The sequence below is a fragment of the Sus scrofa genome, chromosome 7 (genome assembly GCF_054392235.1).
Source record: "Sus scrofa isolate SSC_HxYL_T2T_F1_AM1 chromosome 7, Sscrofa_HxYL_maternal_Yorkshire_Landrace_v2.0, whole genome shotgun sequence".
Taxonomy (NCBI): Eukaryota; Metazoa; Chordata; class Mammalia; order Artiodactyla; family Suidae; genus Sus; species Sus scrofa.
Genome location: NC_139389.1, coordinates 121,519,402 through 121,545,290, shown reverse-complemented (window position 1 = coordinate 121,545,290; position 25,889 = coordinate 121,519,402). Strand labels below are relative to the sequence as shown.

General features: G+C 43.0%; 1 protein-coding gene across 3 annotated transcripts in view; it reads left to right on the top strand.

Moving 5' to 3' along the window:
- The first annotated feature begins 1,586 nt into the window (after window positions 1-1,586).
- The window catches only part of PTPN21 (protein tyrosine phosphatase non-receptor type 21), an 82,190-nt gene continuing 57,887 nt past the window's right edge, over window positions 1,587-25,889 (top strand). For 2 of the 3 annotated variants that reach the window (XR_014811262.1, XM_084969976.1), the window contains exons 1-2: window positions 5,057-5,231; window positions 5,956-6,336. Coding sequence is in view for 2 of the 3 variants with exons in the window: in XM_084969976.1 (XP_084826102.1) it covers window positions 6,157-6,336 (180 nt within the window). In the remaining variant the exon portion in view is untranslated. Of the gene's footprint in view, window positions 1,957-5,056; window positions 5,232-5,955; window positions 6,337-25,889 lie in introns of those variants that run through there. The other variant, XM_003356769.5, reaches the window with a different exon arrangement.

Below are 25,889 nucleotides of genomic sequence, written 5' to 3'. Positions count from 1 at the left end.
AGTGTCTGGGTGAAATAGCAATTATAAGCAGAATTATTTCTACTTAGAAACATATATAATCTTTTTTTTTCCCCTCAATGGCCACACCCACAGCACATAGAAATTCCTGGGCCACACAACTGCGGCAACATGGATCCTTTAACCTACTGTGCTGGGCTGGGGATTGAACCTGAGCCTCCACAGTGACCCAAGCCACTGCAGTTGGTTTTTTCTTTTTCTTTTTTTTTCTTTTCTTTCTATGGCCCGCACCTGCGGCGTATGGAAGTTCTGGGGCTGAGTAGAATTGGAGCTGCAGCTGTGGCCTACACCAGATCCTTAACTCGCTGAGCTGAGCGATGCCAGGGATCCCACCTGCATCCTCAGATAGTCAACATTCGGGTCCTTAACCCATTGAGCCACAACACGAACTCCTGTAGTCAGATTCTTAACCCACTGCACCACAGCAGCAGGAACTCTGAAACGCATGTAATCTTATTTGCCTTGAGCTCTGTTATCCAACCTGAGTCTTGCCTGGGGTTTGTTCTCCCATAGTACTCATACCTCTAGGATAGTGCCTCCACTTAGGCCTTGTTTGTCCTGTATATGTGCGGTGTGTAGGTTTATCACCCACTAGACCAGAAGTCCTTTATGTGCAGGGATCATGGGTATGTACTCCATAGGGTCTGTTAACTGTTGAAGAAAATGAGATCTAAATGGAATGCAAGATAAGACAGCTTTCCAGAACTACCAAAACATTAAGAAAAATCATAAATTTAAATAATTAAAGTTCCTCACTCAAACCACATGCCAAGGAAAGATGGAACACCCTACTCTGGTGTTAAGGCCACACACTTTTATTCCTTGGCTTAAGTGCTGCAATGCAGTAATAATAATAATGTGGTGTGATAATACCATGTAATAATAAAATTGCTAAAGGGCCTAGAATGAAACGAAACCCTTCACATATATTTTAAACAATTTACTGGATAGTGATTATTATTATTACCATTTTATAGGCGAGGAACGGGCATAGAAAGGTTAGGAAGTTCGCGCAAGGTCACCCAGGTAGTAAGTGTTGGCACTGAGATTTGAACCCAAACAACTTGAACCCAGAGCTCCCCATCCCTAAGAGAGCTACTTTGTATTGCTTATGCTTACAACACTTTCTGAAGACCCACAGGTTATTTGAGGCGTATCACCTTATTTTGGGGGAGGGGACTTTGCCACCCTGCACTAATCAGTGCTTTTCCTTTTTTATGGGGTCTGTCCTTATTCGTAAGCGCGGGTGGAAGAAACCTAATATGTGAACTGTTTTCAGAAATGTAGAAGAGTAAACGACCGACTCCAGCAAAAACAACATTTTACTGACCACCTGATGACAACAGGGGAATGAAATCCTTTACCTGGCACTGAACTAAGATCCCCCTCCCCTCATTTTTATTAAAAGCCTAAATAAAGTTGCTTTATTTGGCAACTCTTAAAATAAGTGGTCATATGATTAAAAAAAGCAGCGGCGCGCCCCCTCCGCGGCGGCCGGGCGCAGCTGTCCGCGCCTCCCCCGCCCGCATTCCAACTCTCTGAGGTCACAGGCCGCCGCCGCCTCCCCAGATCCGCCCGCCCGACCCAGGGGGAGGGACGCCCGGCCCTGGCCGCTCCGCTGCTCCCGCCGCGCGTCCCGTGCCGGTCCGCCCGTCTTCCTGCCGCCCCGGCCCCCGCCTGGCTTCTTTGTGCGGCGCCGCGGGCCGACCGGTCCCACCTCCGGGCCTCTCCCCTTGCCGCGGCCGCCGCGGGACTCTGCGCGGGGGAATGGTCTGCGGGCCGAGTTTGCGGAGACAGGAAGTGAGGCGTGCGAGCCCCATGAGCGCGCCGCGGCGCGGGCTGGCTTGCGGGCGCGGCTGCGGCGGCCGCGCGGCGGGGCCCCGGGAGGCGGGCCGCTGAGCGGGGCGCGCGGCCCCGAGGATGCGGGAGCGGGAGCAGGTGAGGGAGCGGGGCCCCGGCCAGCGGGCGGAGGGCGGGCGCCGGGCTGAGCGCTGGGGTGTGTCCGGGAGCCGGGACCCCGGAGCGCGTCTGCTGGCCCCGAAGCCCTGGAGGATGAGTCTCGGCTCCCAGACCGAAGGCAGGAGCGAGCGTTAACAAAGAGAAAAGTCTTCCTTTCCCAGCTTCTCCCTGATCTACTTAAGTAATTTCTAAAGGAGGTCTTGAACTTCTTTTCTGAACTCCTTGGCTGATTGCAGCGGCTTATTTCTGGATTAGGGTTTTAGAAGTTTTAGGCGTATTTGTGCCTCTTGGAATATCAAGTGCGGTTTGCCAGATAACTTTGGCAAGTAGGGAAGGACTGTTCGCTGGTGATGACTTGTTTTGTTTTTGGAGTAAAGAGTGTTTACTCGGGAAGAAAGAATTCTTGGGGCTGCAAATTCTGACCTGTGATTTCTGCAGATCCTAATTAGATTGGCCGCTTTTGGCATGCTCGTCTTATTTTCTTTTTTGCTGAGAGAGCCTTATAATAATAGCGTGTGCTCGGAAACATGTTCACAACACTCCGTGTGCTCCAAGTGACAACCGCTGTATGCCTAATGGTTGCTGAAAGATTTTTTTTTTAAGTTTGGGATGTGATAGAAATTTTACTCTGAAAATAATAGTCTTGTGGCTAGGACATTTTAATCTTGAGCTCGAGGCATAAACTTTTTTTTTTTTTTTTTCAGGAGAAACATGCGTTTGATTTAATGCTATAGATCTATATATTAACTCTAAAAATATCATTATACTCTTTTAGTGATTGTTTTATTTTAAAGCGTCGTTGGCAAAATTACATGTCCTGAGGACTTCAGCAACAAAGGGGGAAATTACAGGATTCAGAATTAAAGTGTATCTGAGAAACTTTTGAAGGGGGATGTGAAAACATTAAAATGAATTCACAAATACCCCAGACTGACTTTTGAAAACTTTGAATTTAATATGTACCTGTTTTCTTATTACATGACACAATGATTTTTGTAAAAACAATATCTTATTTCTCCTTCAAAAGCTAATTATGAATTTTCTGTTTACTTTAGTAGTTAGGTAAGTTAATAATTCTAGACCTAACTACCTTTCAAATTAATTCATATTATTTTACATTGAAACAGACCCCCCTCCCCCTGCAAACAGCATCATAAATTTCTACTCATAACTTTGACATCATTTGGTAGCAAATACTGTGCATAGCTGAAAATTGAGTACGTTGTTGATAATTTTTTAAATTATTAAGCAGAACATTATCTTAACACAGGTTTTATATAATCAAAAAGCAAGCTATTTTTATTGATAGATCTTAGGGAAAAATGCATCTGATACACACACAGACATACCCTCCCTTTGGCTTTTTCAATTACATTGTAACATCTACCAGAATAAAACAGAGGAAACATTACCTTTTCTTTATCCCTGATGCTGTAAAACATTTCAAATCTCAGGCACAACTGGAAGTTTTACTGTTTGCTTCATCAACACTAAAGTTAATGATTAAGTTATATAGTGTAGTATCTACTGCCTACAAGGCATAGTTCTCCAGTTCTGAACACCCCCAGGTCAAATACTCATCTTTCCTCTGCATATATTGCAATATCTTGTCTTTCATCTACACAACTTAATCTGTTCTGTTTCCAGTTACCATAATTTGTAAGAAAAATTTAAAATCACCATTTCATCTCTTGAAAAGGTATTTAGTGTATATAATTTAAAAAAATCTATACAAACACTCAGGGCTCATCAGGCAATTTTCTAGTTGAAAGTTTATTAAAGTTCTAATTTCTTTTTTTTTTTTAAACATTCTGCCTCAAATATCTATTTGGTTTATACCCTGACATAGAACAGATCATTGAAAACAAGCGGATATTGGCACAACATTGTAAATTAACTACACTTTAATTTTTTTAAAAAATGCAAAAAACAAAAAAACTGTTAAGTGGAGTCCATGTCTTTTCATAATATTTATTTTCTATTTCCTCCTTTAGTGTGGACCTTTTACATTCCGAGGATACTCAGCAAATGCTGTTAATGAGTAATACAGTGCTTTAGCTAGTTTTACTTTTTTTTTCTGGCCTTTTTTCTCTATTCCTTTTATTTTTTTTTTAATTTTTATTTTTCTGCCTATCTAGGAATAACTAGAGCTCAAAAATCAAAACCCAAATAACAAAAACAAACAAAACCCAGAAAACTGTGGTTGGACCCTCACTAGAGATACTGTCATGTATGTAATTATAGTATGCCTGTCTCCTTAAGAGCAGCGACGTTTTAGGACTCGTCATAGATTTCTCTAAAAGCCTCCTACACTGCCTTGTACTCAGAGACACAGTACGCTTCTGTGGAATGGAAATATGAAATGTCAAGTTCGGCAAAGCGTAGTGTAAAGCTAAACTGTATTCTCTAGCACTGCCACCCCTCAGCCCTGATTGCCCATCACCTCTGGGGCTAAGACGCAGTCAGGAAAGCGGAAAGGAGCAGGGACTGGGAAGGAAGAATCTGGGATCGGTTCCCGGGTCAGGCCATCCTAGTGTGAAGCTGAGAAAGCCGCTACTGTAGAGACGTGGCTTTCGTGTCCACCAGATGAGAAAGTTGGGGGCCGACTCTGCCCCTCCGTGCGGTTTTCGGTCCAAATTCAGGGTAACCGGCAGCAGCCGAGCCTAGCCGAACAAATCATCCTCACGCGCAGTCTCTGTTCGAGGGATAGCGAAGGCTTCGGAACCGTCCGGGGATTCTGGAAATTTCCGGGATTTTGTCCATTTGTTTAGGGGGGGGAAACAATCCAGCCAATGTAAAAGTTCCCAGTTGCCGCTCATGCCCAGTTCACGTCTGCCCAAGAGTTGTTTTAAAAAGTTGTTAAGTTGTGAACTTTTTTTTGGTGGTGGGTGGGGGGTAGTAGTGTCCTGAGGCTCCAAGCCCTGTACCAGGTGGGCCCCTCCCAATACTCCACCTCGCCTCTGGGGCTCCAACTGGGTCCTTTAAATGTTCCCTCCGGCATCAGCGGGAGCCTGTCCTTTCCATGCACGTCCGTTCGGAAACGCGGCCGCAAGCGGAGGGTTCCGGAGCCTCTAAGGCTGTCTGGGTGTCGCCCAGGCAACGCCGCGCGGTGGACGCTGCGGGTGGTGGACGCGGAGCCCAAGCTCTGCTCTGTCCTCTTCCCGTCATGGGTTTGTTAAGCCCCAAGTGCCCCTTGTAAATTGAGGATGGCGTTTAAGGCCTCACCTGCATCCTCTTCTGGGCTGCAGCCCCGCGTAGGTGAAGGCTCATCGCTTCCTTAGGCGTCCCCACCTGGAGAGGGGCGGGGCCACGCTTTTCACAGCCTCCGCGCTTCTGGTGGTGAACCGCTAACAAGCATTTGTAGGGCCTTTTATGATTTGTTTATAAATAAATCAATTTGGTGATGTAAATATTTGTAAACCAGAAGGGGTTCTACGAATGCTTTTTAATTGTTCCCCTCGTTTCAAACTCACAGTTGCCATATGTTACAGAGGATTATTCCATTCGGGTTGAGGGTTAATTTGCCTAATTGGGACTGAGAATTGAGCTAGCTCTTTTGGAAGTTTTTGGCAATTACCTCACTTAAGGACTAGAGAACCCTGACATCTGGAGTATCGAGGAGCCGAAAAGAGTTAACTATGAAAAAAACAAAACTTTGTCTAAAATAGAAAGAGGACCATTAATGCTTGCTACTAAATTTGGGTTTATAGTAGTGCCAGACATTATCTCATTTAATCCTGAAGGTTGCCACACGCTGTCACCGCTATTCGTGGGATTGAGTGAGGGGTGGAGTCTGACCCAGGGCGTTACAGCTCTGATGATATACTTCCCCACTGCCTCCCAGATCTTGCTAAAGCCTTATTTCTTCCAGAAGAGGCTGGACGCTTATTCCATAGATACAGCTTTACTGATTTTTACTTTTAAAAACAAAAGCCCAGAGTTGCTACTGCCTCTAACCGGTTGTTCCTCCTTCCCCAGGACTGGCGTGGGTGCTCCCATCACCTGGTCTTTGGAGACTCAGTTGTTTTTTAATGGCGGCAGCAGCTGCTGGGTGAGCAGCCGGAGACTGTACAGTACTCCTCCCAACAGGACAGGATCACTTTCTCCCGCCATCATCACCACTGGATTGGTGGCGGTGCTTTTCCCTTTTCACCTCTCCACTCTTGAAGGGAGAAGAAGATGCCACTGCCATTTGGATTGAAACTAAAACGCACCCGGCGCTACACGGTATCCAGCAAGAGTTGCCTGGTTGCTCGGATCCAGCTGCTCAACAACGAGTTTGTGGAGTTCACACTGTCGGTGGAGAGCACTGGCCAGGAGAGCCTGGAGGCTGTGGCCCAAAGACTGGAGCTGCGGGAGGTAAGCCCAAAAAAGACTGCGGGCTTCTCTGGCCTGGTTTCACTCCTTGCTTCTCCACTGCAATAATGCTGTGTGTTCTCAGAGTTTGTCCCTCGCCATGATATCTGATTGTGCCCCCTACCATGAGCAAGAAATAATACAGAGCAGAAAGGTGTTTTCTTGGATGTGCACCATAAGACAGTTAACAGTGCCTGAGTTTTGAAAATGTGTGTTTATTCCTACGAAATGCAATCAAAAAACGAATAGGAGTGCATTTTGGCATCTGAGTGGAGAAGCCATCTTGGAGACTAACTAATCCTTTTAGCCCCCAGCCACCCAGCTGACTCTCAGCCAAGTCCTTCCTGAATTCCGGACCCATAGAATTGCGAGCAAAATAAAGTGGTTGTTTTAAGCTACTAAAAAAAAAAGGGGGGGGGGGAACAAGGAATACATTTTGGATTATCCAAGTAGTTCTGGTTTTCTAGTAAAATCTCCAGTGGGTCATCCTGATCTAGTACTGTTTACTGACTTCAGTCATTCATTCACCATTCATTGACTATTTTGCAGAGGCCAAGCCATGTTTCTCCAGACATATTACCTGAGTTTGAGTTCTAGTTTGTTCATCAATTAGTTGTTTACCTTTAGGTGAGTTATGTGACCTGTCTGAGCTCCAGTTCCCTCATCTGAACCGTGGGTAACAATGGTGCCTAATACTCAGAGTGGTTGTGTGATTAAATATGCATGTAAAGTCATAGCTCTAATAATGAAGAATCTGTCACAGGAATCATAGGGAGGTTTGTCCTGGAAAACTCAGTCCAGTTAGTATGAAGTTGTAGAGTCCTTAAGTATCCATATAATAGCTTAAATTTATTTATTTTTTATTTTTTTTTTGTCTTTTTGCCATTTCTTGGGGCGCTCCCATGGCATATGGAGGTTCCCAGTCTAGGGGTCTTAATTGGAGCTGTAGCCGCCAGCCTACGCCAGAGCCACAGCAACGTGGGATCCAAGCCATGTCTGCGACCTACACCACAGCTCATGGCAACGCCGGATCGTTAACCCACTAAGCAAGGGCAGGGATCAAACCCGCAACCTCATGGTTCCTAGTCGGATTTGTTAACCACTGCACTGCAAGAGGAACTCCCTATAGCTTAAATTTAAAATGCTGTGTAAGGAGTTCCTGTCGTGGCTCAGCGGAAATGAATCTGACTAGCATCCATGAAGACGTAGGTTCAATCCCTGGCCTTGTTCAGTGGGTTAAGGATCCAGCGTTGCCTTGAACTGACACGTGTAGGTGGCAGACATGGCTTGGATTCCACGTTGCTGTGGCTGTGGCTGGCAGCTGTAGCTCCGATTCGACCTCTAACCTGGGAACTTCTGTATGCCCCAGGTGTGGTCCTAAAAAGACAAAAAAAGAGAAAATGTTGTATAAGGCCTGTGAAGAAAAAGGGCTCTACTCAAACCTAGATCCCTTCCAGTCTTGGCTGTCTGGTTCTAGGGTAAGGGAACCTGGTTATAGTCTTGGGAAATCCTGCTGTTTTTGAAAAAAGTCGGGAATAGATAAACCGTGCCCCCGGTGAACTGAGCATTTGATCAGTCAGCATTAAAGACCTGTTGAGTACCAAGCACATAGGTAATAGGAGCTCTCTTGAGTATTGATACCGGTAAGAAACGGGGATGGGCCAAGCAATGATAGGGGAAGTAGGAGATGCTATCGATAATAAGAGGAAGCAGCATAGGGAAGGCTTCCCATAGCAAGTGATGTCTGGGCTGGGATCTGAAGGATGGGGGAGGGTGGTTCTATCAAGGGCTGGAAAAATACTCTTCCAGCAGAAGAAGAGCATAAGGCCAAAGACATGAGGCAGGTCATCTGCCTGAAGTTAGGACAGGAAAGGCAGTAGAGCAGGGGCCACGTAATGAGTGGGTCTTGTTAAAGGGTTGAGGCTTGTCCTAAAAGTAGTAGAGAAGTGAAGGGTTTTGTTTGTTTGTTTGCCTTCTCTAGGGCCGGTCCCTCGGCATATAGAGGTTCTCAGGCTAGGGGTCTAATTGGACCTGTAGCCGCTGGTCTACACCACAGCCACAGCAACGCAGGATCTGAGCCGAGCCTGCAACCTACACCGCAGCTCATGGCCACGCCAGATCCTTAACCCACTGAGCAAGGCCAGGGATTGAAGCTGCAACCTCATGGTTCCTAGTCGGATTCGTTAACCACTGCGCCACGACGGGAACTCCTTATTTTTTTGCTTTTTAGGGCCACAGCTGGGGCATATGGAAGTTCCCAGTCTGAGGGTCAAATAAGTTAGAGCTACGGCTGCTGGCCTACACCACAGCTCATGGCAAAGGCAGATCCCTAACCCGCTGAGCAAGGCCAGGGATCGAACCTGCATCTTCATGGACACTGGTCAGGTTCGTTACCACTGAGCCACAGCAGGAACTCCCCGAGACTGATTTTTAACAGAAAGAAGGAGTACTTTAAGTGGGAACAGGTGTGGTCCCTCGAAAATGCCTTGCTCTCAGACAGGCTGTCCCAGCATTTCCAAAATTTAATGACAGTCATGGTGAGAAAGTTTGTATAGCAAGCTTTTCAAAGCTCCGGAAGCTCAGCTCTGTTGCATGTAAACAGATGGCTTAGGCCCAGGCCTAATCTTACCCAGTGACTGTTCAGAAATCATCTGAGGCAGGAAAACACCTGTTTTAGTTGGTGTCCATACGTCGCTTAGAGATTTATGCCTAGAGATAGTGATATGTTATCTTGTACTATTCTTCCATCAAGCAGACTCACAGTTACCATAACTGTAGATTTGGCTGATAATAAGCTTTGCTACTGCCCACATTTAAGCTGGGGGGACAAATCTCTCCTTGCTTAGTTGAATACCGTTTCACTTCTGTAAAGACAATTATAAGGGCTATCCAATAATACCATTAATATGCTGCAACCAGCAGATTCAACTATATGGGTAGTATTTTATTTCTTAAGCTGAATGTATGGCTAAATGATGTTTCTTAGTCTTCACAGTGTTTTGGCTGTGTGAAATAGGAACTAAAACCCAAAATGTTAATGTTTATATCTAATATAGTTAACTTAGATCGTTAACTTTTTTCTAAATCCACTGTATTGGAACCGTGGAAAGTGACTTTTAAAAATGGGAAGAAAATGACTCTGGCTGGAAAATGTTGCTGTTCATTATAGCAATAGCCTTCAAGAGCTGTTGAAATTCCTTGCATGTCATTCATTGGGCTTCATAACACTTTTTCAAGAGAGCCTCTGGAAATCTTTATAGAATATAAGGGGAATTAAGAAAACTTCCTCACTGTGAAAACATATGTTATAGAGGTTTGATGGAGGTGGTGAGATGAGTGTGTCAGCTGGGCACGACCATGCCCATGGGGCAGCATGTCCTTGAAAGACTATCACAGTCTAGAGTGAGATGGCCAGGCTTAAAAAACCTAATGTATCACAGCGTAAGACCTGCCTCACCCCAGCTCTTTGGGAATTTGTAAAGCCAGGATGCAGGTTTAGTAATTTACCTTGAGATATGGAATCACTAAAGGCCTCAAGTATGTGTGCCCTCTGGCCAGGCCGTGATCTCTCTCTAAGCAGGCCATGTGGGAGCCAGAGAAAACCAGAAATTGTTGGGTGAGCATGGAGTCAGAGAAGGGAGGTTGCCCAGAAAACCTTACCGATCTTCAGAAGGGAAACCATACCTACTGCCTTTGGGACGAGACACATTCCTCTGGTCTGGGTTTACTTTCTGATTCGTTCAAGGGTGAGCACAGCCTCTATTTGCCTCTCGAGAAGGCTGTTTAACAGAGTGGTTAAGGCGTTTACCAGTTGGATTAGAAATACCTGGGTTTGGAGTTCCCGTCGTGGCGCAGTGGTTAACGAATCCGACTAGGAACCATGAGGTCGCGGGTTCGGTCCCTGCCCTTGCTCAGTGGGTTAATGATCCGGCGTTGCCGTGAGCTGTGGTGTAGGTTGCAGACGCGGCTCGGATCCCGAGTTGCTGTGGCTCTGGCGTAGGCGGGTGGCTACAGCTCCGATTCAACCCCTAGCCTGGGAACCTCCATATGCTGCAGAAGCGGCCCAAGAGATAGCAACAACAACAACAAAAAGACAAAAAAAAAAAAAAGAAAAAAGAAATACCTGGGTTTGAATTCCAGCACTGCCGCTCACCCAGCTGTGTGACCTTGGGCATATGTAATTGCCCAAGTCCAGTGGTTTTTCATCTGTAAATGGGAGATGCTAGTATCTGTTTGACAGTTGTGAGGATTCCATCTGAAATGTGAAACATTTGGCAGAGGACTTGGCATTTAGGAAACCCTCAGTGTTATTTTTCAGCCCTGTTATTTGTGACTCCCATTTCCACCTTGTGGTGACTGACTTCTTCAAGTGAACTCTTTTCTTACTTTTGTAAATATCTTTGTTTCTTCCTTTTAATAAAAGAATAGATGCTTGTTTTATAAAACATTCTTATAGTACAAACAAGTATAGTGGCCACTGGTCATTGCACTTCTGACATTACTAAACTTTTTTTTTTTTTTTTTTTTTTGTCTTTTTGCCTTTTCTAGGGCTGCTCCCGTGGCATATGGAGGTTCCCAGGCTAGGGGTTGAATCGGAGCTGTAGCCACCGGCCTACGCCAGAGCCACAGCAACGCAGGATCCAAGCCGCGTCTGCAACCTACGCCACAGTCTGCAACCTACGCCACAGCTCACGGCAACGCCAGATCCTTAACCCACAGAGCAAGGCCAGGGATTGAACCCGCAACTAGTCAGATTTGTTAACCACTGAGCCATGACGGGAACTCCTGACGTTACTAAACTTAAAATTTTACTATAGCATTGTAATTTTAGCAGTCATGGTTAAACCTCTATTTTCATGATAGCCGAAATTAATTTGTACAATGTCATTGCCTCATTGTCCTCACACACAGCTTCAGTAGGTTTTCCTGCTCTGTTGTTTCCCTCACCCCTAGGATTTAAACAACAAAAAAATTTTTTGAATGAAATTTTGGATTATGGTTTATATTTTTTTTCCTTACGGTGTACCTTTTTCAATAATTCTTTTTTTTTTTTTTATTTTCAGTTTTTTTATAGCTGCACCTTTGGCATGTGAAAGTTCCCAAGCCAGGGATTGAATTTGAGCCACAGCTGCAGCCTATGCTGCACCTGTGGCAACACTGGATCCTTTAACTCACTGTCCAGCGGGGCCACGGATTGAACCTGTGCCTCCTTAGCCACTATAGTCAGATTCTTAACCTACTGTGTCATAGCAGCAACTCCTCAATAATTCTCTTTATTTTTTTTATTATTAAGGCTGAAACTGTGGCATATTGGAGTTCCTGGGCCTGGGATCAAATCCAAGCTGCAGCTGTGACCTGCACCACAGCTGCAGCAATGCCAGATGTTTAACCCACTGTGCCACAGTGGGAATTCCCCAAGGATTCTTTTTACTATATTACATTCGATAGTCGCATTTTTATTATGCTGTTATGGGTTTTAATTAGATTAATTGAAAGTATTATTTCTTACATGGTGCATCTTCCTTCATCTTAATGTCCTTATTCAGCGCAAATTTACATTTGGTTGGAGTTTTTAAGTTTTTATATCCAGTTAGGTAACAGGGATGTTTTAAAATCCTGGAAACTTTTTGAAGATAACTTTTTTTGTGTTTCTGCTATGATACATCGTGTGTTAGCTTTATTTATTTGTTTGTTTTTTAATTTTTTGTCTTTTTAGGGTTGCATCCACAACATATTGAGGTTCCTAGGCTAGGGGTTAAATCGGAGCTTTAGCCCCCAGCCTACGCCACAGCCACAGCAATGCCAGATTCGAGCCGTGTCTGTGACCTACACCACAGCTACACGGCAAGGCTGGATCCTTAACCCACTGAGCCAGGCCAGGGATCAAACCTGTGTCCTCATGGATACTAGTTAGATTTGTTTCCGCTGAGCCTTGACAGAAACTCCTGGCCTCTCATTTTAAAATTACGATTATAGGCTTTGATGTTTGGATACTCTGTTGTGGTTTATCACAGATCTTCAAAAAATGCTCTTAATGTTTTTATTATTTTTTTTCGTTTTATGACCACACCTGTGGCATATGGATGTTCCCAGGCTAGGGGTCGAATCTGGCAACACCAGATCTGAGCTGCGTCTGTGATCTGTGCCACAGCTTATGGCAATGCTAGACCCTTAATCCACTGAGTGAGGCCAGAGATCATACCTGCATCTTCACAGAGACAAGGTCAGGTCCTTAACCTGCTGAGCTACAATGGGAACTCCCAGAAAATGTTTTTAAAATTGTTTTTGAACTACATCACATGTGTCAAGTTTCTAAGCTTTGGAATGTAAGCTCTGTCACAGTAGGTCTGTTGTATCACCAATGTCTGGAATAGTGCCTTGTACCATGGTTGCTGAATGTCTACTTAGTTTAAAAATTAAGGTTCTTGTTTTGAATTTAGATAAGCACAGACCATAGTTCAGTTAAGCCAGCCTTTATTTGCTGTATGATTTTATTTCCTGGAGAGAGTTGAACATTTACAGACTTTGAGCACAGGTAGAAAAAAACCTTTTTTGTCTTTAAACTTTTATTTCTTTTTCATTTTGGGCCTTCTCTGAGATACTTTGAAAATATGTTCTGTCTGAGCTAAGATTGCTATGTCAGGGGAGTGTCAACTTCTTTGCTGAACTTTGAACAGATTCTTCTCATAGCGTTGTCTGGCTGATGGGAATTTTTTTTGGCTAAGGGGTTTGTTGGAATAGAGAGAAATCAAGCATTTAATGCAAACCATTACTCTCAAGCACAATTTAGAAAGTGTTCTTGGCCATTTGAGTGTTTTATTTTAAATTAGTGTCTTAGGTATTCCAAATATCCACTGACCTTATCTTGACTGTTATCTGAGTAGACCTCAAGAATTTCATGCGCATTTCCTTCTGTACTAGCTGTTTTCATTTGGACTCTAAAAATAGCTGAAATATGTGTAAGGTAAGAGTATAGTACCTGCAAACGTTTTAACCTTTGGGCCGAGTTATTCATTCAGGTATGTGTGTTATAAAACAGGTAAGATTGACATGTAGACAAGGATCAGTAAATATTTTAGTTAGTTAGCTCTATTGGACCATTTGAAGCATATGTAAGTCTTAGATTGGCTTCTCTCCCTAGAGAAAGAAAACTTTCCAGAGTCTAAACTTGATTATAAATGAACAAGGATTTTCCTTGATCTTTTTTTATTTTATTTTTTTTGTCTTTTTGGGGCTGCATCCTCACATATGGAGTTTCCCAGGTTAGAGGTCAAATCAGGGCTGTAGCGACTGGCCTGCACCACAGCCACAGCAACCCAGGATCCCAGCCACATCTGTGATCTACACCACAGCTCACAGCAATGCCGGATCCTTAACCCATTGAGTGAGGCCAGGGATCGAACCTGTGTCCTCATGAATGCTCGTCAGATTCATTTCTCTTGAGCCATGAAGGGAGCCTTCCCCCCTCTTTTTTGTTCTTTTGTAAGGTTTTCTGTTACTTTTCTTACTTGGTCTAGATAATTAAGAACTAGTTAGTTATAAATAAGTAGAGGGACTATACTTACAAACATGGAGATACTATGCATTTTAAAGTAATGTCTCAGCACACTGGTTAATATAGACTTTGGACACCTTTTTACTCAGAGAAGTGGAATATTTAGCCTTTGCTCAATTTCTAATACATTTAAGGGCTAATGGACTGAGATGCTTTTCTCCCAGTACTGGATTTTTCACCTAAGAGACATGAGAGATATTCTTGAATCTCTCTCACCAGTGGCCTGCTGCATCATGTGGTCTCATGGAATTAAGCATGAATTTGCTCAAATGGGGAGGCTTGTGAATTGTGGCATGTATGGGGAACTGGTGCTGTTTTAGGGGCTCTCTCTAGGTTCTGTCATTGCTCTTGGTGTATATGGTTTTAGAGTTCATTCCTTCTAATACAGCTTGCTGCTGGGCTCCCGATGGGTAGGTGAACACTGTCTTGCTGGAAGCTTAATGTGCCTTATCTCACTTAATCCCTTCAGTGAGCTGGGCATTATCTTTTCCATTCTAAAACGAGGAAATTGAAGTTCTGAAAATTAGGTGATTTGTTGTGCTGATCTGGGTGATCATACAGCTAATTCGAAAAGAGCCATGCATCTCTATCTGTCAGACTTCTGCATGAACTTTGAAAGTTATAGGTGTCCTGGACCTCTTTGAGAATCTGATTAGAAGGCAGAATTTTGCATTCAGTTTAGGTGGGTCTCTGATACACTCCCTTTTCAGTCCATCTACAAACTCAGGCTGTGGGTCTAGAAGCCTCTTGGATGAGGCAGTCTTTCCCCTTCTTTCAGCTTAACAGGATCCTTCTTAATCTTTCTCCAGAGGGAAAAACAGTGGTAGGATGGTAAGGTGTGAAAAATTGAAGACCTTCCTTTTTTTTATTTTGCTTTTCAGGGCTGAACCTATGGCATATGGAAGTTCCCAGGCTAGGGGTCAAATCAGAGCTGCGGCTGCCAGTCTACACCACAGCCACAGCAACGCAGGATCCCAGCCGTGTCTGCCACCTACACCATAGCTCATGGCACCGCCAGATCCTTAACCCACTGAGCAGGAACACGAATTGAACCCAAGTCCTCTTGGATACTAGTTGGGTTAGTTACCACTAGGCCACGATGGGAACACTTACGACCTTCCTATTTTTGAGAAAATAATTTTCTCTGATGTATCACTTTGCACCCACTTCCCCACAAATATGGAATGGCTTTTTCTGTAGATCTCAGGAAAGGCCGTTTGGGATATCATTCCCTCACTTGGACAAGTTCACTGTTAAGGAGAAATCTCTTTTCAAGGCAGAAAGGGAGGAAGTTGTAAATGGTTCTTCACTGCACCTCTGATGGTAGATCCATGTCCCTCTTGCCTTTCAGACAGCACGTGAGTGCCCCACCTGAACGGTAGGTGTGTGACAGTTCTCCAGTGAATGGATGGATGACCCAAACTTCCTTGATGCATTAACTGTATCAAGTTTGTTGAGTGTGCAATACTTTATTCCTTCTTGTCAGATACACACCTTACCTGAGCATGGTTTTTTCTTTCCTATTCATTAAGCCTTTGCTTTATGAATTACTGTCAAGACAGATCACTGTCTTAACAATATGCTGGTTTAGCAAATACTGTCCTATTTGGTTCTCCAGACAATTTGTTCATAAATGAATGTCACTTGAATTTATCTTCCAAGAGTTCCCACTGTGGCTCAACAGTTAACGAATCCATGAGGACATGGGTTTGATCCCTGGCCTCACTCAGTGGGTTAAGGATCTGGTATTGCCGTGAGCTGTGGTGTAGGTTGCAGACACGACTTGGATCCCGAATTGCTGAGTCTGTGGCATAGGCCGGCAGCTACAGCTCCGATTCGACCCCTAGCCTCCTGGGAACTTCCATATGCTGCGGATGAAGTCCTAAAAAGCAAAAAAAAAAAAAAAAACAAAAAAAAACCCACAAACAAACAAAAAAAATTCTAATGAACTGACAGAATATCCAGATGCAGTTTAAGTTCTGAAAGAATTAGCTTCAAATGTTCATTTCACGAGAAGAAACATGCATTTCACAAGCTCTACGTTAGAAGTAGTGGCATGTTGTAGAAATAACTTTTCTATCAAGAGTTTATGTCACTTTATATAAATTATTCAACTAATATGACTAAAAGATGTGCAGTGCTTAGATTTATAAATAGGACTGAGTGCTGTTATTTTGAACAAGCTTTAAGCAGGCTAAAAAGATACACAAGTAATTTCCTGCTGGGTGGCAGCAGCTTGTTACTTTGTGAATATAAAAACAACTTGTCTCTGCTCAGTCATGTTACTATTATTTAGGTGGCTCAGATTTTGAATTGACAAGTTAATTTTATTTTTTTCTTGTTGGGAAGTTCCTGGGCTAGGGGTGGAATCAGAGCCGCAGCTTCCAGCCTACACTACAGTCACAGCAATGCAGGATCCCAGCCGTGTCTGTGACCCACACCACAGCTCACAGCCATGCTGGATCCTTAACCCACCGGATGAGGCCAGAGACTGAACCCACATCCTCATGGATACTAGTTGGGTTCGTTACCACTGAGCCATGATGGGAACTCTGATAAATTAATTTTGGTGTCAGCTGAACTTTAGCAGATTGAACTTTGTCCCATCAAATTCAACTGCCGTTGGCAAAGCAGGGTTTTATAGGCAACAAGGTGAGGTTTTGGTGCCAGGTGCACATGGGCTCAAATCCCTGCCCACTGGCTGTGTGGAAAGCAACTTGATTTCTCAGGATTTTATTTCTTTCATATGTGATATAGTTGCACGCGATAGTAACAGTAGGTTCTTATTGGATACTGACCATGTGCCTAGCACAGTACTAGATGCCTGACATATGTTTAATTTAACCCTGAGTGTAATTGACTTCCTTCTTCTTCCCATCATCTCAGGGCTGGAGCGGACCAAAGATGGGCAGTGTCGACCAAGGGGAGGTCTTGATGCAGGACACTTATTTTTACTGTGGAGTTATTTTTCTTGAGCCATTTCTGTTTTCTTTTCATCCTGTAAATGTGTTCATTAGTTGGAATAATTTGCTGAGGGAAAATGGACTGGAGAAAAATGACTCAAGCTGTTATCATTAAGTCTGCCAATTAAGTTCAGAACTATACCACTGAGAATGAGGATATTCACTATAATATCTTTTCTTCCTTGCAGAGTTTGGAGTGAATTATCTAGAAAATAACCTTAATTTTCACTCAGCCATGTTTTGTGGGGTTTTATTTATTCATTTATTTTGGCCGCCCCATGGCATATGAAGTTCCCAGGCCAGGGATCAGATCAGAACTGTAGTTATCCATATTTTGCAGGTATATATTTAACTTTCATTGTTGGCACGTATTTCAGATTTATGTTTGAATGGTGCCTTAAGGAAAAGAACATCTTTAAGTTGTATATTAAACTATGATAACTGAAAGAAAGATGAAGCATGTTTAATAGTGAGGACTGTATCTAAAACGACATGTTATTATTTATACAATATCTGTCACCCAGTCCGAGAGTGCAGGCTTTGGTGTCCATTACAGCATCTCTAGTGTCTGATTCCGGCAACTAGCCAGTGACAGCCCCCAACCAGAATTTAGGTCTTCCAGCTCCAGGTTTAGCACTTTTTCCTCAACAACCACTTTTCCTTTGAGCCATTACCATTTTCTTTTTTTTTTTTTTTTTGCTATTTCTTGGGCCGCTCCCCCGGCATATGGAGGTTCCCAGGCTAGGGGTCGATTCGGAGCTGTAGCCACTGGCCTACGCCAGAGCCACAGCAACACTGGGATCCGAGCTGCGTCTGCAACCTACAACACAGCTCACGGCAACGCTGGATCATTAACCCACTGAGCAAGGGCAGGGACCGAACCCGCAACCTCATGGTTCCTAGTCGGATTCGTTAACCACTGCGCCACGACGGGAACTCCCCCATTACCATTTTCTTAAGGAAAAGCAATCCAAGTGGTTTTTTAGGTTTGTTTTTTTTGTTTTTTTTTTTTGTTTGTTTGTTTTTTTTGCTGCAGCATGCAACAGCTTGATGTGGAATCTCAGTTCCCAGACTGAGTATTGAACCTGGGCCACAGTGTTGAAAGAGCTCAGTCCTTACCACTAGACAACCAGGGAATTTCCCAAGCGTTGTATTTTTTGATAATTTATTTTGGAGTTCCCATCGTGTTTTAGCGGAAATGAATCTGACTAGCATCCATGAGGATTCAGGTTCAATCCCTGGCCTTGCTCAGTGGGTTAAGGATCCGGCGTTGCTGTGAGCTATGGTGTAGGTCACAGACACGGCTCAAATCTGGTGTTGTGTGGCACAGGCCAGCGGCTACAGCTCTGATTTGACCCCTAGCCTAGGAACCTCCATATGCTGCAGGTGTGGTTCTAAAAAGACAAAAAAAAAAAAAAAAAAAAAAATTATTTTAGTAGTTCCCTCTATGGTGCAGTGGGTTAAGAATCCAACTGTAGCTGCTCGGGTCTCTGCAGAGGTTCGATCCCCAGCCCGGCACAGTAGGTTTAAGGACCTGGCATAGGTCACAGTTGTGGCTTGGATTCAATCCCTGACCTAGGGACTTCCATATGCCATGGATACGGCCGTAAAAATAATGTTTTAAAAGGAAACAAAGAGAAAGAAAAGGAAAATTTGCCGAAGAGACAGTCCTGTTAGTGAAGGAAGCGTTTAAATGTAGAATTTTCTTGAATCTGGAGTGGATAAGCAATGAGATCCTGCTGCATAGCATAGGGGACTATATCATAGTAACTTGTGATGAAACATGGTGGAGGATAATGTGAAAAGAATGTATGTATATCTGTGTGACTGGGTCACTTTGCTGTACTGCAGAACACTGTAAATCAACTATAACCAAAAAAATAAAAATGTAGAATTTTGTATACTGTAGAAGATGTAATATGAATTTTTTTTTTTTTTTTTTTGTCCTTTGGCCTTTTCTGGGGCTGCTTCATGGCATATGGAGGTTTCCAGGCTAGAGCTCTAATTGGAGCTGTAGCTGCCGGTCTATGCCAGAGCCACAGCAAGGCAGGATCTGAACCGTGTCTGCAACCTACACCACAGCTCACGGCAACACCGGATCCTTAACCCACTGAGCAAGGTCAGGGATCGAACCCACAACCTCATGGTTCCTAGTCGGATTCGTTAACCACTGAGCCATGACGGGAACTCCGTAATATGAAATTTTATACTGTTTAGTGGGACTTAAACTCTGATAATAGGGAGTTAATATTATTTGAGCACTTATTGCATGTGAGACACTCTTATAAGTCCTTCAAATGTTTTCGCTTATTCTGATCCCCAGCAGTCCTATGAGTGGGTCCCTCTTCTCTCCATCTCCATCTTTTATAGGTGGGTGAACCGAGACACAGAGGTGTTAAGTAATGGGTTCATGATTTTGTGGCAGAAACCACAATGAGACTAGTTCGTCCGGCTCCTCGATCAGCTTCTTTCCCCCTAATATATAACCTTGGGCTAGTGACAAGTGACTTACTATGGAGCTTGTGTCTTTAAGGACAGCTTGGCATAGTGCAGCCTCCCAAATCTGATGGAGATTTTTCAAAGTACTCTTGAGGTTTGTTATCTTTTACTTTAATTCCTACAATTTATTTTGCTTAAAACATTTTGAAGTCACATCAGGCAAAGAGAGATAAGCCTGAGAAGGAACATGAGTGATGACAGTCCTCAGGACACGGATGGAAATGCCCAAAATGCTGAGGGCAGAGCTGTTTCATAGGAAGCCTTTTGTGAGCTTGTTCCCTAGCAGAGTTAGAAGCAACAGGCTGATGCAACACACCCCGGGAGAGTTCCCTGCTGAGAGATTTTCCAAAGCAAGATCTGGTTGCACTGCTGTTGGATGAACGCGGGGGCTTCTGGAGTCAGAATCTGCAGGCAGACGAGAAAAAGTGGTAGAACCAGTGAGCCCATTGAACTGCTTGCTGCCTTTATTGGTGGAACAGGATCACTGCAGTTTAGCGGCTGTGTACACAGGTGTATTTCCACCAGTTACAGCAGTTCACACCACCGAAATGTTTCTGTTCCACCATCTGTGAATTATGGGCATGGGGACAGGGCCACTGTAAATTGTTATTCCACTATTAATTCCTCTTCTGCAGTCACGATTCTATCATTTAACTGTTATGTCTTTTTTTCATTGAGATGTTTATCATTCCTTGAATATAGTTGGCTATAGGCTAATAGAGGATCATTTCTGTTATCTTTGATCGCACATACATATTAATGGCTAGTTCACCCTCTTCTACTTTTAAATATAATGAAAATGTCTTATTTATTTTTTTTTTTTTGTTGTTGTTGTTGCTATTTCTTGGGCCGCTCCCGCGGCATATGGAGGTTCCCAGGCTAGGGGTTGAATCGGAGCTGTAGCCCCCGGCCTACGCCAGAGCCACAGCAACGCTGGATCCGAGCCGCGTCTGCAACCTACACCACAGCTCACGGCAACGCTGGATCCTTAACCCACTGAGCAAGGGCAGGGACCGAACCCGCAACCTCATGGTTCCTAGTCGGATTCGTTCACCACTGCGCCACGACGGGAACTCCTCAAAATGTCTTATTTTTAATGGTTGCACCTGAGACATATGGATGTTCTCGGGCCAGGGGTTGAATCTGAGCCACAGCTGCAACCAACATCTTTAATTGTGGCAATGACAGATCCTTTAACTCACTGCACCAGGCTGGGAGTCGAACTCGTACCTATGCAGTGATCTGGGCCACTGCAGTCTTGGGTTTTTAACCCATTGCGCCACAGTAGGAACTCCTTTTATGTGTTTTTAAGTAGCACTTTTTCAAATAAAGTGTAACTGGTATAATGACACTTAAAAAATACTGAGTTACGTACCCCCACACCTTGATCTTTTTGAGGAGCATGGTTTAAAAGGGAATTCAGGAGTTCCCATCATGGCTCCCTGATTAATGAACCTGACTAGTATCCATGAGGACATGGGTTCGATCCCTGACCTCACTCAGTGGGTTAAGGATCTGGGGTTGCCATGAGCCGTGCTGTAGGTCGCAGATGTGGCTTGGATCCAGCGTTGCTGTGCCTTGGCGTAGGCTGGTGGCTACAGCTCCGATTTGACCCTTAGCCTGGGAACCTCCATATGCTGAGGGTGTGGCCCTAAAAAGACAAAAAGACCAAAAAAAAAAAAAAAAAAGTAACAGAGGTCTATGAGTTTTTTCATGTGTATCTCTTTAGAATTTTAACCATGAAAGTGATTTCCTTGATTTTATAATCTTCAGGTCTAGTCAGATTAAGCACAGTGGAGCTGCTGTATTTGTTTTTTTAAGGCAATGGAGAATATGTTGGGTAATAATCTCTCTCTTTTTTTTTTGGTCTTTTTGCTATTTCTTGGGCCGCTCCCTCAGCATATGGAGGTTCCCAGGCTAGGGGTTGAATCGGAGCTGTAGCTGTCGACCTATGTCAGAGCCACAGCAACGTGGGATCTGAGCCGCGTCTGCAACCTACGCCACAGCTCATGGCAACGCTGGATCCTTAACCCACTGAGCAAGGCCAGGGATCGAACCCGCAACCTCATGGTTCCTAGTCGGATTCGTTAACCACTGAGCCATGATAGGAACTCCAAGGAACTTCTAGATTCTTTCTTGAAATGTATTAAGACCCACATTCATTAATAGTTCTAAAATCCTCTTTCTAATTCCCTTTATCTATTTATGGCCTGCCTCCCCTAACATCGTAACTATTTCTGTGTAATATGAACGAGCTATAATTTTCACCTGACAAAAGTGAATGCCAGGAGTTCCCTTGTGGCTCAGTGGATTAAGGATCTGGCATTGTCACTGCTATGGCATTAGTTTGATCCCTGGCCTGGGAAGTTCTGCATCCTGCAGGTGCAACAACAACAACAAAACAACAACAACAGTGCATGTCAGAAAAATAAGCAGCTGTTTCTAAAAGGACTCATTTCATCTCTTCATTTTCACATTGTACAGTTAACAACTTCTAAAAATATTGCTCACAGTACTGTCTTTGGTGAGATAAGATAGGATTGATACCTAAGACCTGAATTCAAGAAACCTTAAAAAAATTTTTTTTCCTGGGACTTCATTGAAATATAAAAACTGGAATATCGGCCTATTTTGGCTGAGTTTGTCTTTTTTTCCACTGGCCTCCCAATAAAAAGAGAACAGCTATGATTTATCCATTTTCCTGAAACATAGGCATTTGTCAGTTAATCTTAATAAGCAAGCCCCTGAAAGCTGAAATTTAGGGTATTTGAATAAAGAGAAATCTATCTAATTCATTTCTTGAAATGAGATGTAAGTTACAGGCCTGTAATAGAACAAACTAGTTAACTAAAGTGACTGAAGAATGGGAGGCTGGTTTACCTTTAACCACTGAGCCATGACGGGAACTCCCTGGGTAATATTCTTTTAGGCAATAGATACTGACTAGATTGTTTTTCTTTCTTTCTTTCTTTCTTCTTTTTTTTTTTTTGGCCACACCTGTGGCATGTGGACGTTCCCAAGCCAGGAACCGAACCAACATCATAGCAGTGACCCAAGCCGCTATTTTTTGGTTCCTAAACAAAACTACCTTTTACATGGTAGCACCAAATAGAGAAGAGCAGCTTTTGATGTTGAACGTGTGTGCAGTAACATCATTCTTGCCTAGTGCAATGTTGTAAATACTAAAGTTTCCCATTTCCTTCTAGCTTACTCTTTAAAAACTTTAGATATTAATCTTATAATTGACTTTTTTTTTCTGGATTTACCAGTAATTATTTCTTTATTTTTTATGAATTTTATTGCATTTATAGTTGTACAATGATCATCACAGCCCAGTTTTACAGCATTTCCTCCCCAAACCCCCAGCCCATCCCCTCACCCCCCCAACCTGTGTCATTTGGAGACCATAAGTTTTTCAAAGTCTGTTCTGCAAAGAAGTTCATTCTGCCATTTTTTAGATCCACATGTAAGTGATAGCATATGATGTTGGTGTCTTGACTGTTTTTCTTCATAGCCCTTACCAACATCTGACTTCTCACATAATTTGGCTTGTCTTTCTCCTCGTACTGGCATGTAAGTACTTGAGGGCAGGAATTGTGTTCTTCTGTTCAGTGCTGTAACCCTACCACCCAGAACAGTGTTTGACATATAGTAGGTATTCAGTCAGTATTCACCGAAAGAATAGATGAATCTTTCTAAGACATTAGCCCATTTTTCTTGGAAAGTGCAGTATAGGTGTTCCTGTTGTGGCACAACAGGAGCTCCAGGTTGCAGGTGGGGTTCCCCGGCCCAGCACAGTGGGTTAAGGATCCAGAATTGCTACAGCTGCAATATAGGTTGCAGCTGTGGCTCTGATCCGATCCTTGGCCCAGGAACTTCTATATGTAGCAGGGGCAGCCAAAAAAAAGAAAGGAGAGTGCAGTGTATATATGTGTGTGTGTATGCATAATATACAGCTTTTTTTTGTTGGTTTTTTTTTTTTTTTTTTTTTTTTTTTTTTTAGTTTTGACTGCACTTGAGGCCTATGGAAGTTCCCAGGGCCAGGGATCCAATTGCAGCCACAGTTGAGACCTGTACCACAGCTGTGGCAACTCCGTATCCTTAACCCACAGTGCCAGGGCTGGGGAGAAAACCCACGCTGACACACAGGCAATGCCAGATCCTTAACCTGCTGTATCACAGCGGGTACTCTAGAAAGTGCGCTATATTTTATGAAGAAGGATCTTACTGTGTTTCAGGATCCTTGTGTCTTCATAGCATCTTATTGTTTGGGGTGGTGAATAGAAAAGGTATGAGCAGTCCTCTATGCAGTTTATGATCTCAATTCATGCACTGGACTTTCTTTCAAGACACTGGCTTACCGTTTCAGTTTTTTCCTGAAAGTTAAATGCCCCAACAACAATAAAATCTGGCCATTTGCAAACTTCAGCTACTTGAGCTTCAGTTTAAGAAGTTTCAGAATAGTTTCAAGACTAAGATGTACTTTTGATATCTTGACTCCTCATATGTGTAGCATACAGTGATATTATATATTACAACCTTGACTGTAAAATAGATAATATATTAATTGACCAACAACAGAAGAAAATGGATTGAAATTAAACAGAAGAAAAAGAATTACTGTTTGCTTTGAGGCCTTGTGACCAGCACACTATCTGTCCAAAGGAAGAAGTGCAATGCTTCATTATTTATGCCACACACAGTGTAGAGGTAAGCTCCAGACTTGAATTAGGTTAATACTTGTTAACTACTCTTGTTAGATGATCTCTGCCTGGGATATGCTTTATCTAGTGCTACCTCCTCTCATCTCTCTCCTGATGAAAAGTCTTCTGGCTTCTGCTTAGTCTAAGAAAAGCATCAGGATAAAATTATAGTTGCAGTTTTTTATGGGATTAGCTTTTATCAAACTCAATGCATCAGTGGCTTAAAAAACCCTCTGGCTAATTTGTGTGTCCCTCTGCTCTGCTTTAAAAATAGTACAACTAAAGAGACCCTTAGAATAAGTAGACGTGAAATGACTTGAATTAGGAAAATGTTTACATTCTAACAGAATTTGGACCTGCTTGTAATACTGGTATCTCTTTCAACAACTGCGACTTGGGGCACTGCACCTTTTACCCAAGCTCTAACATTTGTCAACTCTTTTCCCCTCTGAACAGAAAGGCGAGTTATCAAAATCACCCCATTCTTAGAGTAAATGTTAGTTCGTTTAAAATAAGTCATCCACGTTGTGTCTGGAAACACGAGGTAGCTGTGTAACTTTTGCATTTACCATCGTTTGCATAACAGGCACAGTTATCTGTACAATTTTAGGAGGGTAGCTGTGGGACATTTAAAGGGTTATAAAGAAATCATTGAATAACTGTGAAAACTACTAATACGTTTGTTATTAGAAAAAAGTAGGAAGGGATAAATGTAAACATATGACAATGAAGTTTCATAAAAATTATTCAGTGATAATTGATCTAGAAGATGCTAGAAAATTCAGATATTTAAAGGCGAGACTGCTATTGGAATGAATTTCCCACAGGTCAAGTCAGCTTGTTTTGGTTATCAGTGGGGGTAGGCAAAGCCATGGAGAAAGAGAAGCCAAAGTTTCTCAGTGGGAAAAGTACTGGGAAGTTAGAAAAGGAGAGGTGGGAGGCCAATTATTCAAGACCAAAAAGCCAATTATTAAAGGCTGGTCTATGGGGAACTTTTATTACAATTAAACCAAGCCAATAAACAATATAGGACATGCATAACCCCAAAACTTGGTTCTAGAGAGAAGACTTTTAATTTTGAGAAAATATCCTGGACCAAGCAGTGACTGGTAATAGTCGAAATTTAAGGCACACATGGAACCTATCTGTATCAGAGTTTTTGTATTAAAAAAAAAAAAAAGATCCTGGTAACTTTTGTTTATTTATTTTATTTCGAAAGCAACATTTAATGAGACCTAAGACATCAAAAGGGGAAATAAAATGATTGTTGTATACATTTGGCAGGAATAAAAAGATGATATATGCTAATAAAGAATCTGAACTCTAAGAAAAGTGCAGAGGCACCTGGAGGATCCTGGTAACTTTAAAGGAAGACGTTAATTTGACTATGATTTGGACGGTTGTATTTTCAAGGAGGATGCATGCTTGACTCAAGTTTTGTTGTGTTTTCTCAGACACACCTGAAGAGATTCTATCTGCTGAATTTATGTACGCATAGCAAATATCACAAGTACTTTGAAGTTTTGCCAGCACAGTTATAACTTAGAAAGTACTTCACCACAGCTTTTTGAGGAAGGCAGGGTATGTGTTATTTTCCCCACGGATAAGCTATGACTCCGTGAGGAAGTGACTTGCTTGAGAGCTGGTGAGTGGTGGAGCCAGGATACAGAAGCCAAGCCTTTGTACCATCAGCCTGTGCTCTTGGCATTGCAAGGTGTTAGTAGTGGCAGTTATGGGAACTGCAGGAAATAGAAAGAATAGCTCTTCCTCAAATAGCACAGATTGAAATATCTTTCATGGCTTTGAAATAGTATGGTGGAATTTACAAGTGAAGTA